Source organism: Abrus precatorius, unplaced genomic scaffold, assembly GCF_003935025.1.
Source record: "Abrus precatorius isolate BTA unplaced genomic scaffold, Abrus_2018 Scaffold7, whole genome shotgun sequence".
Taxonomy (NCBI): Eukaryota; Viridiplantae; Streptophyta; class Magnoliopsida; order Fabales; family Fabaceae; genus Abrus; species Abrus precatorius.
Window position 1 is genome coordinate 20,673,513 of NW_020874417.1, and position 17,434 is coordinate 20,690,946.

The 17,434-nt window shown below is 32.3% G+C and overlaps 1 protein-coding gene across 1 annotated transcript; it reads right to left on the minus strand.

The window, feature by feature from the left end:
- Positions 1-3,793: 3,793 nt before the first annotated feature.
- On the minus strand, positions 3,794-8,124 carry LOC113873043 (ATP-dependent DNA helicase Q-like 1). Its single transcript, XM_027511001.1, has 10 exons — positions 7,935-8,124; positions 7,535-7,857; positions 6,871-7,134; positions 6,404-6,567; positions 6,125-6,221; positions 5,976-6,019; positions 5,421-5,535; positions 4,974-5,327; positions 4,148-4,372; positions 3,794-3,904 (listed from the first exon to the last, which is right to left on the minus strand). The coding sequence occupies exons 1-10, from the start codon at positions 8,065-8,067 to the stop codon at positions 3,794-3,796; spliced, it is 1,830 nt and encodes a 609-aa protein (XP_027366802.1). The 5' UTR covers positions 8,068-8,124.
- Between the last annotated feature and the right edge of the window lie 9,310 nt (positions 8,125-17,434).

A 17,434-nucleotide genomic window follows, 5' to 3' on the forward strand; every position in this document is an offset into this window, starting at 1 on the left:
GAATTGCTCAAAAAAAGGAATGATCAGATAATACTCTAAGTCCACAAAGCTAGACTGAGCTCCAGATTCTCTCCAAAGTTGCTCAAAAAACAGAAATGAATAAAGGAAATATTCTAAGTCCACAAGAACAAAAAGAACTCTAAGATTCCCCAAAATTAATCGATAAATAGAAATCAAGGGGGAAATTATTTTAAGTCGATAATGCTAAATAAGCCTCTTAGATTTCTCTTAGAATTGCTCAAAAAATAGAAAACGAAAAAAAAAAGATTTGAAGTCCATAAGAGTTATGATAAGACTCAAAAGTTATTACATGGCTCAAAAGCGGTTATCAGTAGTTACCACCAGACAAAGGTTCAACAATATGAAAAAGTGTCGCGGGCAATAGCAATTATGAAAGAAATCACAACCAACAGCATGTGGATAATGGGCAACAGTTGAAGGCAGTTACCAAGAAGTGTCTGCCAAAAAAGGAGAGCAATAATGATTTCCCTTGCCTATAAATACGTCAAAGCTTCACTTTCCCGTGGGCGACTTTTTACACCCAGATACTGCACCTAAAATTCTCTACACACTAAAACTCTACACCGCGTCAGACACCAGCTACCAAGAGACTTATTGTGGTTATAGTCCGTTGTTGCTAGGAGTCATACGTTATTTTCTTGCATATTTACCTTTCCACACTTCAATTCCAATTCGTTTAGTTTGTTTATGTTTCTATAATTCAGTTCTTGTTCAATACGTTGTGTAAAACTTTCACATTTGATTATGTTCTATTTAGTCAATTATTTACTATTCCTACTGCATTATAGCGTTGATCTTATTGTTACATAATAGACACACTTTAAATAACTCAAGAGGACTTAAATCTAGTCCTCTCTTAGATTATTTGTTTATAAATTATTATTTTTCACCGTAAACAATCCCTTACAAACCTTTCTCACTTTACATTAAGGGCATCAAAATGCTTTCATCATAGTAGAAAAGACTTAAACTAGAGAACCGAACGCAAACAAGAAATCTGATCAATCTGAGCTATTGGAGATAAAAAATAAAAATAAAAAGTCCTCAGACCAAGAAGGTCTCACAGTATGGTAATGATAAAAAAAAATAAAAATAAAGCCACGAACTGTCTTCCATGACCTTCAACTTGTCATACTTTACATCAAACTTGACCATAAAGAACCTATGTCGAATAATTCAAAGTCTAAAACAAGTTTCTAAAGCTTATTCAAATGATCTTTTATTGTGTGAAAATCAATTTTCATTCTAAATAATTTAATTACTAGAGCAGGTGCACATAAGCCCTAAAAAGTCACGAATGATTACCTCCTTCACTGTCCCATGACTTCTCACCTGAACCCTCAAAATAAATCTTTTCATATTTTTTTTTAGATATATTCTTATAATTTCATTAATTTTTTTAAAATCAAACCTTAATTAAATTAATTATAATAGACTTGGTTCTTGATTTTATCTTCTTTGATAGAAACCAATTTGATCGCTTAAGCAACTTTTTTTTTATACTTATTAAAGTTTTAAATTTGGATATTTTAAACTGTAGTATTTAGATCTTCGTTCTTTTTGCCTTAGTTCGTTTTGACTTTTTTTTTATACATAATGTTTTTAAGTGTTTATAATTATGTACATTATCCAATTTCTTTATAATAATTTATACGTCATGTCAAAATTTGTTTCTCGTTATACGAAGACCTCAAAGAAATATCGGGGCTACTGGGGACGACATTGCATGAGCTATTATGTAAATAAATATTCTTCTGATTCACTTTAGAGTTCTTATGTGATTTGTCAAAACTTATACAACTTTCCGATTTTATAAACAATATTGACTTAAAGTCTGCGACTTGCCACGCTAACGAGATAAGAAAATATTTGGTGGAGTGCCTTTCATCCATAGAGGTCGACTATCATACCATATGGATCACGATCACGTGGGAAATCAGAAGAGTTCTGCATTTGTATCGAAGGAATAAGGATGCACACCTTTTAATATATATATATATATATATATATAAATTTTACGCACTTCAAAGAATGGAATTAAAAAGTCTCTCTTTTACAAGAAAATTATCTATGATTATTATGCTGATCTCAATCCGGATACACGAGTTAATATTTTTCCATGAGAAGTCCAACTCATATAGATACAAGAATCAAATTAAAATATTATTTAAGAAATAATCTAATTTTATTACATAATTATACATGAATTATTAAAAGTAAATTTAAGTAAAATTAATCTTAATCATATCCAAATATATTTTACGATAGTCAAGACTGATTTCCTTTTACCTTTCATTTCATGTTAAATTTAAATTTGATTTATTGTTAAAAGTTAATATACAATTCGATCCTGAAAGTAATAACTTTTATTGTTTTATTCTTTGAAAGTTTTTGTCTATACAAGATAATATTGAGATATAAAACCATCAAGTCAACAATATAACAGGCTAAAATTTTTAACACGTTGATATTTTTCGAAGACAATTTTGTATAAATGTGCATTTTCACGAACTAAAATAATTCAAAATATTGCTATCAAAGACCAGAATTGTATAAATTCAAAAGTTCACAACGCATCAAAGGTGGGTTATGTGGTGATTATGATTTACAATAATCAAACTTTTTTAATGATTTTATATAATTATTATACCATAGTATAATTTTTTATGGTGCATCATAATTAAGTCCATTTTGCTCGACGGACTCACTAAATATTGGCGTCCTTACAGTTAGAAATAAATGCATGCATTTGTTCGAGACAGTGAAAGGGACTTCAATATGTACTCGATGCAAGTTCTCAATCAACATCAGAACTGGCCCCAGAAGAATGCACGGTGGATTTCTGAGGTCAGAAGTTGAATGCAACTGACATGAACAGACAGCCTTAATGGGAATCATGCTTGTTGATGCTTTGAATTAATGAAAATACGAAATCAAATATTAAAAAGTGTAACTCCACCTGTCTCTCTATTCACATAGGGTGTTCCTCAAAGAGCCCCATATAAACTCAGAAAATATTTCAGGTTACAATATTTGAAGCTTCAATATGGAAAGGAGGTGTAGCCGTTCCTGGTGAAGCTATCTCCAGCTGTTGTACGTCAAGGACCTAGAAGGAACCAGTAGTGACTCCAGTCCAATGTGGCCAAGAAAGAATCTATAGCACGCCATTTCCAGTGTAGCAAGATTAGAATTTTGCGTTTGAATTTCAATTATGTTTCTTGTTCCTTCGCTTGTTTTCCCTTTGAAATTTTGGTACAACGTCTGGGATCAAAATTTTCCTTTCAAGGTCTCAAACATTTGACAAAACAAATAAGCTAACTTGCAGCTTATTTGACTAGTTTAAAAGCTTGTTTAACTAAATTAGACATAATCCCAATTTAGAATAACTTCTCCAAAAACACTAGTAGGATAAAAATAAGAACATAAAATAAATAAAATTTTCTTATAAATTAAAATCAACTTATGCTCCTCATGTTTTGAAAATGTTAATTGAAAAATCGTTTAAAAAAATTGATTTTAACTTAAGAAATCAACTATGCACTTCATGATCTGTAAAAGGAGAAAATTTCTAAAAAAAATGTTTTTAACTTAGAAGAATTTTATTTATTTTATTCTCTTATTTTCCACCCTACAAATACTTCTACAAAAGCTCACCCAAATTGTGTCATAATATAGAATAAGATTTTGACCTTTCAACCAGTAAACCATACTGATAAAATCCAAGGGGCAAACGCGAAAGGGAGTACTCCACAGTGTTGGCACACCAGACAACTCATAATGCAGTCTTGAGACAGTTATCACAGGGGCTAGATCCAAATTTGCAGGCTTTTCTATCAAAAGATTCTCCAAAGTGTTCGAGTAAATTCTGTCTCCGGCATTCAACCTAATCATCCAAACAAAGGCAAAATATAAAGTCTTGCGTTGTGGCTAATCGCCTTTCTGCACTAGGGACCAGTTTGTTACACCTTAAAAACAGATGGAAATCTTTTGGATGAATTTTATATGAAAATTTATATGGACAACTCATTCGTTAATGTTTTTTACCCCCATTTTCGAAAGTATATTGACTATAGACGTGAGAGAAAGAAAAAATAATACGTGTTGATATGCGGTGGAGTTGGCTTACCTTCAGTTCACAGTACTGTTGCATCTTTTTGGCTTGAGCCATTGCTGTCTTAAAACTTTCCTTTTTATATCCTTGGCCGTTTCTTATCATGCATACAACTCTACTAAAATCCTTCTTCTGGTATAGAGCTATGCAAACAGCAGGGAGATTATCTCTTCCAGCCCTTCCAGATTCCTGATAATAGCTTTCGATTGATTTTGACATTGTATTGTGGATGACAAACCGCTGAAAACGTATGACAAAGAAAAAATAATAGTTTTGGGTAACCAATAACTGGAAAACTAAGACACCACAAAGAAATTTTTAGTTAGTGTTAATCTCTATACTTGCATGTGATATTTGAGCTAGCCAAGCATTTAAATGTTTCACTAATGTAGACATACTATATTTTAAGTTTATTAGGCAGATTCGATATAAAATGCTTACAGATTTTGGGCTTATACTTTCTAGTTTCTACTTGCTTTAAGGCAGGATGGATAAGATGATCACTAGGAATTTGAATAATTGTGCAAATTATCATTTTTATTTTCAATTTAGTTAATTCAATCACGAAAACATGGCTTGGAAAAGAGTATGAGATAAAGGTTTTGGTAATGGTGTGCTTGGCCCTACTATGTCATTTCTCAGCCATTGCACCGGTGATCAATAATTACATAGCAAATCAACAATGCACCATCAGTTTATATATCAACTATCAAGACCAGGAATTACTCACAGAGGACATAATTTCTTTCTTTAAGTGTAGAATTCCTAAACAAAGTTGATCATAAAATTGTGAATAATAACAGCATTATCATAATAATTTAAAAAACGTAGCTCAACTTACAACATCAGGTTTGTCTATCCCCATTCCAAAAGCAATAGTTGCACATACTATATGGACCTCCCCGTCATGCCATTTCTTTTGAACAGCTACTCTCTGGCGGGCAGCCAAGCCAGCATGGTAATACATTGCCTTGATCTTGATCTTCTCATTCAAAAATTTTGAAACCTCAACACATTCACTTTTTGAAAGGCAGTAAACAATTCCACACTGATTCTTGAAGCGATCAATTAGTAGCTGTCCAAGCTGCTTTAGCGGTTCCTTTGTCTTAACAATGACTTCATACTTCAAATTTGGTCTGTCAAAGCTTCTTTCAAGAACAATTGCATGGGGAATTCTTAAAGCATTTAAGATGTCCTGAAAAGAAACAATTCAATTTAAAGGCAAAAATATGGGGATGGATGATACTCAATAAAATTGCCCATCATGGCAATTTGATATTCTGATTACCTCACGAACTGCATGAGTTGCAGTGGCAGTCAGTGCCATGACAGGTACATCTGGAAAATGTTGCTTAAGAGATCCCAATCCCCGATAATCAGGCCGGAAATCATGTCCCCATTGGCTGAAAAGCATAATTTTCAATTTAACAGTAGCAAATAGCAAACAATTTGATATCTCTTATTCATAACAAAATCATATAGCTTTAACAACCCCATCTCATGTTGATGCATGCATTTTTTCAAGTATTTTTGCTGTTTACAGTGTTGCTAAGCATCATTGTTTCTGTACAGGAGAGTTTGATTTGTTTTCCTTGAGAAACTTATAATTTCAATACAGTATTCTTTGTCATTTGTCCCGTTCCTATAATGTGTTTACCTACTTGAATCAACCTGTCCATTTTCACTTGATTTCTCTTCTTAATGACCACCAACAGAGCTAACATGGGATAGTGCAGCTTCACGGATGTGTGTGATTCATGGCATATGTCTCAAAATTTCATACAATTGTAGTCATTGATAAAAAAGAAATACCGGGATTGTACACCGAAAGCACAAGGCGTACCTAACACAGTGTGCCTCATCAACAACAAAACCTGCAAGCTGTCCCTGTGATTTAAGAGGGAGCACCAACCATATACATGTAAGATCTTTCAATTCTACTGCTCTGTGACAATGGCTTAAAAAAGTGTACTCAAATTAAGACAACTTTACCTTCTGATGCATGCATTTTAGAATCTGAAGAAATGATTGATTGCCAGCAATTCTCTCAGGTGTCACATACAAGAGCTTGCATGATGGTTTGTCTTTTCTGGTTACACGAAAACTAATGTAAGAAAATTTTAAATAATAAAGTAATCAATAATCTGAAACAATTTTTTTTTTCAAAAAAATAGAAAGAAAGAAATGATACTAGTACTAATTCACTATTTTCATGGGCAAATTATAGGACAGAAAATGCTAGATAAGAATAGACAAAGAAGTCAATCTCACCTTAGCTCTTGGAGGACAGCTGTGGCTTGGGAAGCAGTTTGTTGAGAATTTAAAAAAGTAGCAGGTATTCCAAACTTGAGGTTTAGTGTTATTATCTGATCTTGAATGAGTGAAAGTAATGGAGATACTACTACTGTAACACCCGGTTGAAGAGTTGCTGGAAGCTTTAAACACAAAATAAAGTAAACATGTTAGAAACGCATAAATTATAAGAAAATAATATTTCACCAATCAATGGAGTCTGGGTACCAAGAACAGCTTGGACAACCCTTCAAACAATTAATAAAAGGACAGTCATGACTCATGATACACAATCATTTGACAATTGACACATTCTAGATTTTTGCACTTTTGAGCAAATAGCTACTTCAAAAGAATATAAACAGCGCCCATATTAACTAGTCAGAAGAATATGGCCAAAAGACAAAAATATAAATAACCAAAAAGGGTTACAAGAAAGAACAAACCTGATAGCAAAGAGATTTACCACCCCCAGTAGGCATAAGAATAAAAGAATCTTGTTTTGCCAAAGCTACTTTACATGCTTGATGCTGCAATGGTCGAAATGCCTTATTACCAAAGATAACAACATTTGCCAACTCAATATCATCTACTAGTGCTTGCAATTCTTCGTAAGTGAGAGTCCTGTTTTTATTATTTGATGCAAAGGAGGACCGTATTTTGCTGGAAGTTGATGAAACTGAGCCTTGAGTGATGCCACTTCTGCAATCCTATAACATATTTTTAATTATTTTAGTAGGTCTCTCGCCATTATATCTGTCTTATATACCATAAAATCTAGCAAACAAATATAAACTAATAGAAAATATAATAGAACTAAGAATAGTCAAGGAATTTTTTACCCATGATTCTTGCCATCCAAATGATAAACTACTTTAGAACTCCATTTAAATGTTTTGGAAAAAGCTTAAGGCCCCAATTATCGAAGAAACTGTGATTGCAATTTTTATTAATGCCATATTGGGTTTGGGTTATATCTATTCCCTTTGGTATTATTAATTGCATTATACTCCAGTTCGTTTAATAATTTCTGTACATGCAGATCCATAATAGTTCACCATCCAAATAAGTGTATTTTTATCACTCGTAAATGTAAAATTATTTTCTTACCACAGATTTTTGCCTTGAAACACTGAAATGCACATCCTCATCGTCACTGGAATCCAACTCCACCACATTGGTCTGGTGTTTGCGTCTCTGAGGCTGAGGCGAATCGTCGACAATGTTAACGAAGCATCTTGAGGTGTCATCATCATTGGCAACACCACACGTGGGAACAGTTTTGTCGAAAATGTGAGTCAAGGTTCCACACGCTTGTGACTCCATTTCCTGTAGGTCATCCCATTCCTCGGTGGCTTGCATCGACTCCGCCAAGGCGGCGAGAAAATCATCGCCGCAGTGTTCGACGGTGATGAATTCGCGACCATCATCGCCTGAACAGAAGAAAGAAACCTCAAATTTTGAAAGAGATTTGAAATGAAAGAGAATTAGAAAATGGTAGGAAGAGTACCGTAGAGAGCGAGAAGACGGTCGAAGCACTTGTTAGCGGAGTGTTCGTCGAATCCAAAATCAAGGGCTAAACTGATTAAGCGAACTCTTTCCAACTCCAAATCGTGCTTCTTCTTCCTGCTACTGCTTGCCATTTCTATTCCCGCGCTATTTTCTGCTTTCAACTTCAATTCTATTATTTTCCCCTTCTGCTTCTGCTCCCGGCGTTGTGTGAACCGTTAATTCAGGGATAGGAACCCGTTAGTTTTATTTGTATTTCTCATAAATTTTATAAGATATTAGTTAAGGAAAAAATATATAATTTCTTTATTAAAAAGATACTTATTGTATAAAAGTTTATATTACCTTTACATAATTATAAATATTTATCTTATTTAACCAATATTCTTAAAATATTCATAAATAAAATCATATTGTATAAGACATCCAAAAGTAGCATAATGAGCTCGTCCCCTTTTTCGTTAAGAGTAAGTTTTACAACGTTTTTTTATTTTTTCGATTTTGGTAAATTTTAAAAGTAAATAACTTAATTAGTTAAAATATAATATTTTTTCATTTTTTTTTCGTCCCCTTTTTCGTTTTTTCATTCGTTAAAATATAATATTTTTTCGTTAAAAGTAAATATTATATAACTTAAGAGGAAGTACATAACTTAATAATTCTTTTTTAAAAAAATAAAATAATTAAGATATCAATGTGCATACAAATTGAAAGATGCTTAAATTATAAAAGCATTACATCCTTGCATATAATGTTAACAAAATATAACTAAATATACAAACTCAAATAATCTTGCTTAAATTTTCATAAAATTTAGCAAATTTTAAAATTTTAAAACAAAAAAATTAGTAAAAAACTCAAGGGACACATTAAAATTACTAAGTACTTTAAGCTTGTGTTTAGATAGAGTATTTTAAAATTACTATATTTATATATTTAGACAATAAAAAAAGTAGTTTTAAAATACTGTAAAATTTTAATGAAATAATTTTTGTTAAATATAAAAATTGAAAATAATTTATTTTTAGAAAGAATTTAATTTTTTTTATTATACTTAATTTTTTGTATTTATTATTTATAATTTTTGCGTAATTAACATGTTACCAAGGAAATATGATGAAAAAAAAAGTAAAGATAAGAAGATAGAGACAAAAATGAAAAAGATTAGAAGGTGATGATCATGTAAGAAAAGAGGATAAAAATAAAAATTTCTCATAACGTAAAGAAAGAAACTCTCCTAATGCAAGTAAAAATTTTATAAAAATTGATAAGTTCATATTTTAATATGTTTTATAATTTATATTTATATACTTGAAGCTTATTTTATGGGTGTTTCACATTAATTTTTATTGTTAATTTTTACATTTAAGCATGAAAGAACCACTAGTACATTATGAGAATATTTTGAGCAAAAATCAGACAATTACAATTGACCTGCAAGAGAGTATGATCGTGCTTCGTTATCTAGTACAACCATGCTAGAAGATGATGCACGACTATGCTGAATAGATCTGCGTTCAAAATTTAATTTTAAATTTTAAACTTTGTGGTTTTTTTTTTTTTTTAATCTAGATTCATATTTGAAATCTAAACAAAGATGTCAGTTGAGATTCTATTGGTCGACAAAATCGATTTTTGTTCAAAAATATAAAAGCTCAACCACTAAAGATTGAGTGACGATTAAGGAACTCAGTGTACACTCTATATAAAGAAGCCTTATGCTCCTGAAAGGGGACACCTTTTACACACCATCTTTTTCCTCTAAGTTCTGACTTAATCAATCATTAAGAGTTATTGGAGATCATTGGTAAAGATGACGAGTGCCCCTTCAGAGTTTGAGCGAGTGATTAAGTGCCCTTAAGAGAACAAGAATTACTTCCATCCTTTTCCCTTTTGGGTCTTTTCAGTTCAAATTGTCCTTTGTATTTATGGATTTGTTGATCATGCTTTTCGTTGTTCGTTTTGTTATGAGTAGCTAAATCCATAACTAGGATTGTGACAGATTTTATTGCATACTCTATGTGACTTTTATATTTAATAACGATATTGGTTTCTTTTTAATGTTTAGTTTTTATCCTATCAAATTGAATTTTGCATGATAAGAATTGATCACCTTTAGCATCTTATAATTAGTTGCATCATAGGCAGTTGTACCACATGTAATTAATGAAACTATTAGATAAAACAGAACAAAGGGTTAGGCAGATCAAACTTAATTATTCCTTTCCAACAGTTATTGAATTAACAAACGCATAAGCTCTTTATGCTTTTTCTACCTTTTGTCTTGCATGATCATTAGTGGTGATCGCTTAGGGAAAAGAATATTGACATTGCATGATCATTTGGTGTTAATAGAATAAGTATAAGTGGTTGGTAAACATTAAGGAAACTAATATTGGAATTAAACTAAAGAGAACATAGAGAGTGTAATAGGTGAAACTATATGCCCTAAGCTCTTCTCATCCAATTTCTATCAAAAATTACTTTCATGTCTTTTTAATTCCCCTTTGAATTTAAACACCTCTTGTTTTTAATTCATTACGCACCTTTTCAGTTTAAACAATTAAATCAATGTGTTCTTGGTACTTGAAAATAAGCTCTATAGGACGATAACTTGGGAACTCAATTTTAAACGCCTTATTACTTTTTGACTAGTACACTTGCCTACAAATAAGTTTTTGGCATTATTGCTAGGGATTAATTTTTAATATAAAAGAAAATTGAGTACTTAGTTGATTTAAACATTTGTATGTTTGTTTATTTGTTTTGTTTTGTACTCATTTACTTTAAGCTTATTGCAAAATTTGCTTTTGATTTAGAGATTAAGAAGACAACACAAAGGCTAAGAAAGGAGTGTAGACAGAAGAAAAAGATGGCTGAAGAGCAACCAATCTTGGAGTATATGACACCCACTGTTGAGGGGATGCCAGAAGCATTGTAGCCCCTGATAAAGAGGCCAACAATTTATGAATTGAAGTTAGCCTTGATCAATCTAGTCTAGAACTCTACACTGTTCTTAGGGCGACTTGATGAAGACCTCATCTCTATTAGTAAAAGTTCCTCCGATTTACAGACACCATAAAATACAATGATGTCACCAAAGATGCTATCATGCTTCGCCTCTTTCCATTCTCTCTTACAGAAAGGATGAAAGTATGGTTCTCTATACTCCTATCAAATTCAATTACAACGTAGGATGACCTAACTCAGCAATTCTTGGCCAAATATTTCCCACCATCACTCTTTGTGAAGCTTATGATATAAATTTCTAATTTTCAGCAATATGAGTCTAAATCTCTGCTCGAGACATAGGAGCGGTTTGGAGAGCTCTTGAGGAGATGTCCACATCACGGGTTCCCTGTGTGGAAAGAGATGCAAATATTTTATAGTGGACTCTCATCTTTCAATGAAGTCACAATTAATGCGACAGCTAGAGGAGCCTTCCTAAGCAAAGGGCCATTTAAGGCCTACACTTTGGTAGAAAAGATAGCATCTAACAATTTTCAATGACATATAAACCATTTAATTGGAGCAAAGAATTTCAAAACTTGAGTCCCAAATGGAACAACAAAGCCTTTAGATAGAGCAACAACTCCAAACAATGGACAAAAAGTTCTAAGAAATAAGCTTTGACATATTCGAAATAAAATCATAATTAGGACAACTTACCAGTTTATTGACTCAAAGGGAGTTAGGAATGCTGCCCACCTAGCCTATACCTAATCCTAGGGAACATGCCAAGGCAATTAACATTGAGAAACGGGAAGACATTGTCTGATAACGTGTCAAAGTCACAAAATAGAGTTGCAAGCACACTCATGCACATAGAGCAACATGACCTCGCACCCCTAGGCACGCCTGTGCTTACTGAGAAGGACGACCATGACTTGCAAGAAGTACAAATGTGCTTTGTTGATATGCACACCCAGTTCATAAGCACATCCATGCTCACTCATATGCATGGTTGTGCTGACATCGCATAAATTGAACGAGAAAAAAAGAAGAAGAGCTATTTGCGACACCCAAACCTCAAGAACCTCAAATCACTTTTTTGTAGAGGCTAAGGAGCAAGTAGAGAGACTCACAGTTCAATAAATTCTTTGAAATCTTGAAAAAGTTATACATTAACATACCATTTGTGGAGGCTATATCTCAAATGCCCAAATACGCTAAGTTCCTCACAGAGATATTGAGTAACAAGAGGAGGATAGAGGAATTTAAAACTATAGGGCTCAATGAAGAATGTTCCACAATCCTTTTGGAAAAACTACTCTTGAAGCTTAAAGACCCTAGGAGTTTTACTATTCCTTGTACTATAGGTAGCTCTCATTTTGATAAAGTCTTCTGTGATTTAGGAGCTAGTATAAATCTATTGTCTCTCTCTATTTTTTGAAGTTTGGAGTATGCAAAAATTTAAATCTACCTTTGTTTCTTTGCAGTTAGCAGATCGATCTATCACTTACCTAAGGAGCATAGTAAAAAATGTCTTGGTAAAGGTCGACAAGTTCATCTTTTATGTAGATTTTATTGTATTGGACATGGAGTAGGATAATGAGTTCCCTATTATCTTGGGGAGACCATTCTTAACCACAGGAAAAACTATCATAGACGTCCAGTAAGGGAAGCTCACGTTGAGATTAAACGATGAGAAAGTTGTTTTTAAAGTTTTTGATTATCTTAAACATCCCTTTAGTTTTGACTCTTGTAATTTTAATTATGTGAGTGATGCTTCTTTCTCTTTAGACTCTGTGCAGTTAATAGATAGGTTGAGGAATGATATTCTAGAAAAAAATCTTCATACTTAGGAGAAATGCTCTACTAGAAATAGAGGAAGTGATATGTGAGATCTTAGTCTTAGAGAGCAGAAACCTAGGATGGTGGTTAGCACCTAGGCATTTTGAAAGCATGGGAGCATGTGATACTTAAATTCCTAAATCATCCATTAAAGAACTTCTAGAATTTGAGCTCAAACCCCTTCCCCTCTAATCTTAAATATACTTTTCTATCTCCTTCTTTTTCTCTTCCTATAATATTTTTTTCTAAATTGATAGGTCTTGAGGGAAAACAAGGAACCCTTTCAGTAGAGTATTCTTGACATCAATGGTCTTAACCCTTCCATATGCACCCATCAGATTTACTTGGAAAAGGAATTCAAACCCAAGGTTCAACCTCAAATAGGCTTAATCCTCAGTCTAAAGGAAGTGATAAAAAAAGAGATAATAAAGTTATTAGATGCTAGTATTATTTTCCTATTTCTAATAGATCTTGGGTGAGCCCTGTGTAGATTGTACCAAAGAAAGGAGGAACCACAATTATGGAGAATGAGCAACAAGAACATATTGATGTAAGGAAGGTAACCAGGTGGCGTATGTGTATAGACTATTGGAAGCTCAATGAGGCCACACAGAAAGACCACTTCCCTTTTCCTTTGTTGATTAAATATTATAGAAATTAGTTGGGCATGAGTTTTATTGTTGTTTGGATGGTTATTCGGATTATATGCAAATACCTATAGCATTAGAAGACTAAGAGAAAACTACTTTTACATGCCCTTATGACACTCTTGCTTATAATTGATGCCGTTTGGTTTATATAACATTTTCGCTATATTTCAAAGATGCATGATGGCCTTATTCTCTAATTTATTAGAAAATTGTATTGAGATTTTTATGGATGATTTTTCTGTTTATGGTGACACTTTTGATCATTGTTTACATAGCTTTGATTTAGTTTTACAAAGATGTAAAAAGGCAAATTTAGTTCTAGATTGAAAAAAATGTTAGTTCATGGTTGATGAGTACATTGTTTTGGGGCACAAAGTTTCTAGTAGAGTATAGAGGTAGACCCTACTAAGGTAGAGGTTATCGCTAAACTTTTCCCTCCCCAACATGTGTTAAATCTGTTAGGACCTTTTTGGGACATGCAAGATTTTATAAGAGAATAAAATATTGTTCAAAAATAGCAAAGTCTCTTTCCAATTTACTGGCTAAGGGTATAGAATTTAAATTTGATGATGCTTACTTATATACTTTTAATGCCTTAAAAAGTAAGTTAATTGATGCTCCTGTGGTTATTTCTCCTAACTGATCTTTACCTTTTGAGCTTATGTGTGATGTTAGTGATACAACTATTAGAGCAGTTTTGGGCTAGAGGAAGGGCAAGATTTTTCAAGCCATTTATTACGCTAGTAGAACTTTGGATGAATCAGTTTTGGTCTTCGACAAGATGTTTGGGGTATTGATTTTTTGAGACTATTTCTTAAGTCTTTTAATAATGAATATATATTGGTTGTTGTGGATTATGTCTCTAGGTGGGTGGAAGTGGTGGCGTTACCCACTAATAATGCTAGAGTGGTTACTAAATTTCTTAAGAAAAATATTTTTACTTAGTTTAGAATCCCTAGAGCAATTATCAGTGATGGGGGTACTCATTTTTGCAATAAACTTTTTGATAATCTTTTAGCAAAATATGGTGTCATCCACAAGGTTGCTACTCCCTACCACCCTCAAACTAGTGAACAAGTTGAGATATTTAATAGAGAGTTGAAAAAGATTTTAGAGCGCATAGTTAATAGTTTTAGAAAAGATTGATCGTTAAAATTGGATGATGCATTTTAGGCATATCGCACTGCTTTTAAAACTCTTATTGACATGTCTCTTTATCATTTAATTTTTTGAAGAGCTTGTCACTTATCTGTTGAACTAGAGCACAAGGCCTATTGGGATTTGAAGCCAAACATTAAAAAGAAACCAATATTGTTATTAAACATAAAAATCACATAGAGTATGTAATAGGATCTGTCATAGCCGTAGCTATGGATTTATCTATCCATAACAAAACAAACAATGAAAAGCATGATAAACAAATTCATAAATACAAAGGAGAATTCGAACTGAAAAGGCTCAAAAGGAAAAAATATGGAAGTAGTTATTGTTCTCAAAGGAGCGCTCAATCACTTACTCAGACTCCGAAGGGACACTCGTTGTCTTTGCCAATGATCTTCAATAACTCTCAATAGTTGATTAAGTCAGAACTTAGAGGAAGAAGATGGTGAGTAGAAGGTGTCCCCTTTCAGGAGCATAAGGCCTCTCTATATAAGATGTGAATTGAGTTCTTCGATCGTCACTCGATCTTTAGTGGCTGAGCTTTACCTTTTTGAATAGAAATCGATTTTGTCCACTGGCAGAATCTCAATTGACATCTTTGTTTTAGATTTCAAATCTGAATCTAGATAAAAAAAAAATCTCACAAAGTTTAAAATTTAAATTTAAATTTTGAACACAAATCTGTTCAACACAGCCATACATCATCATCTAGCATAGTCATGCTAAATAACAAAGCACAGTTGTGCTCTCTTGCAGGGTCAGCAATAATTGTTTGATTTATGCTCAAAATATTCTCGAAATGCACTAGTAGTTTTTTCATGCTTAACTGTGAAAATTAATAATAAAATTAATGTGAAACACCCACAAAATAGGCTCAAAATATATAAATATAAGTCATAAAATATATGAAAATATGGACTTATTAAAAGTCTTATAAATAACTATGAAAACTCATGTACTAGTTTTTTTTGTTGTTGAATTCTAGTGTTCAATAGTTTCAAGTAACATCGTTGCCTGTGATATAGGGACCCACGTTTATTATCTCAATTTTTCATTTTATTAAAATATAAAAGTTGCAAAAAAATTCCTCATATTTTGAAAACTTAAATAAACACATTGCTTGTTGTGTCTTAGTTCTTCTTCGTCATGGTCAATGTTCAAAGTTGAGACTAAAACTTAAAGTTCAACGTCAACATGGTTATCATTAAGTGGTGTTTTCTATAATATAAGTAAGATAAACATTGTAATTGCATTTCATCAACAATTTTAGAATATATAGAATCACTTATAAAATCCATAATCAACATGATTTATGTTATTATCATTGTCTCCACTCTCTAAGTTAAAGTGACATGATTTTATGCAAGTTGAATGAGTACACGGTATATCAAGATCAATGCGATACAAGGGTTGAGTTCGTAAGCACATTAAGCGATTCATCAATTTTTCTTTTGATTCAATATTAACTTCTGCATACTTATTCATCTTTCAATCCAGCGAGAAGAGAAAATCAGCGAAAGAGACCAAAAGGAATGTGTTTTTGAACTACATCATCATATATTTTCCTTTTTTATTCACGTGCTTTAGAGGAAATAAAAATTTGGAAGCGAAATTAAATCAATATACTAATCTCTAGCCATTGTAAATGATGCCCACACCAAACACAGTTTTGGTTTCTAAACTCTCACTCACTCAAAACATGATGTTGTTTTCTGAATAAAGGAGCAAATTTAATGATCCAAAACAAATGAGCATATGTAATATTTATAGGGCTCTATCTATCATAGAGCTCAAAATGTGGAGACGTTAATGGAATTCCAAAAAATCAACAAAAAATCAAAACCTTCGTGTACAAAAACAAAACATGGACAATCTTATCATCAACCATAATAAGAAACTAAATGTATGAATCATGGTGACAATCCCTCTAATGGTGAGTATTATCTCCCAGGTATTGCAATATATCAAGTCTCTCAACACTAGTTTTTAACTTAATGAATAAACTACATGTTTACTCAAGGTCAAAACTACATGAGATTTCTCAAAGTAAATAAACAAATATATGCACAAAATATATGAATAAACATCAAAACTGAATAAGAGTTTTATCAAAATAATAAAAATACCTATAATGATCGTCACATCATGGAATCAAGTCTCATACATACTACATGAACCTTAAAATTCTTTGTTGGTATGCCTTTAGTCAAAGGATCGCAATCATCAACTTAGTGTTAATATGCTCAATGACCACTTTCTTTCCCTTAACACGTTTTCTTATGACTAAATATTTAATGTTAATGTGTTTACTTTGACTTTTGTTATTATTAGCTATAAATACTGCAACTGAGTTGCCACAATATAACTTTAATGACCTAGAAATAGAGTTCACAATTCTAGGCCCAAATATAAAACTCTTCAACCATACACCATGTGAGATAGCCTCAAAATAAGAAAAAAACTCAGCCTTCATAGTGGAAGTAGCAGTCAAAGTATGCTTCACACTGCTCCAAGATACAGCTCCACAAGCTAGCATAAAAATGTAACTATATGTAGATTTCTTAGTATCAATGTAGCCAGTGAAGTCTGAATCAGAATAACCTATCATCTCCAACTCATTAGTTCGTCTGTACATAAGCATGTAATCTTTTGTCTCTTGAAGATATCTAATTACCTTCTTTACAACTTTTCAATAGTCAACTCCTACATTACTATGATATTTTCCCAAAATTCCAACAACAAATGTGATGATTCGTATTTTATACTCACATTTATAGCCTTATGGCATCTTCCAAAATACCTTTTCTCACTTTAATTATTGTATTTAGCATATTTTTGCATTTCTTGCATTAAATTAGAGTTTTCATGAATACTTGTCATCTTTACTTTATATTTT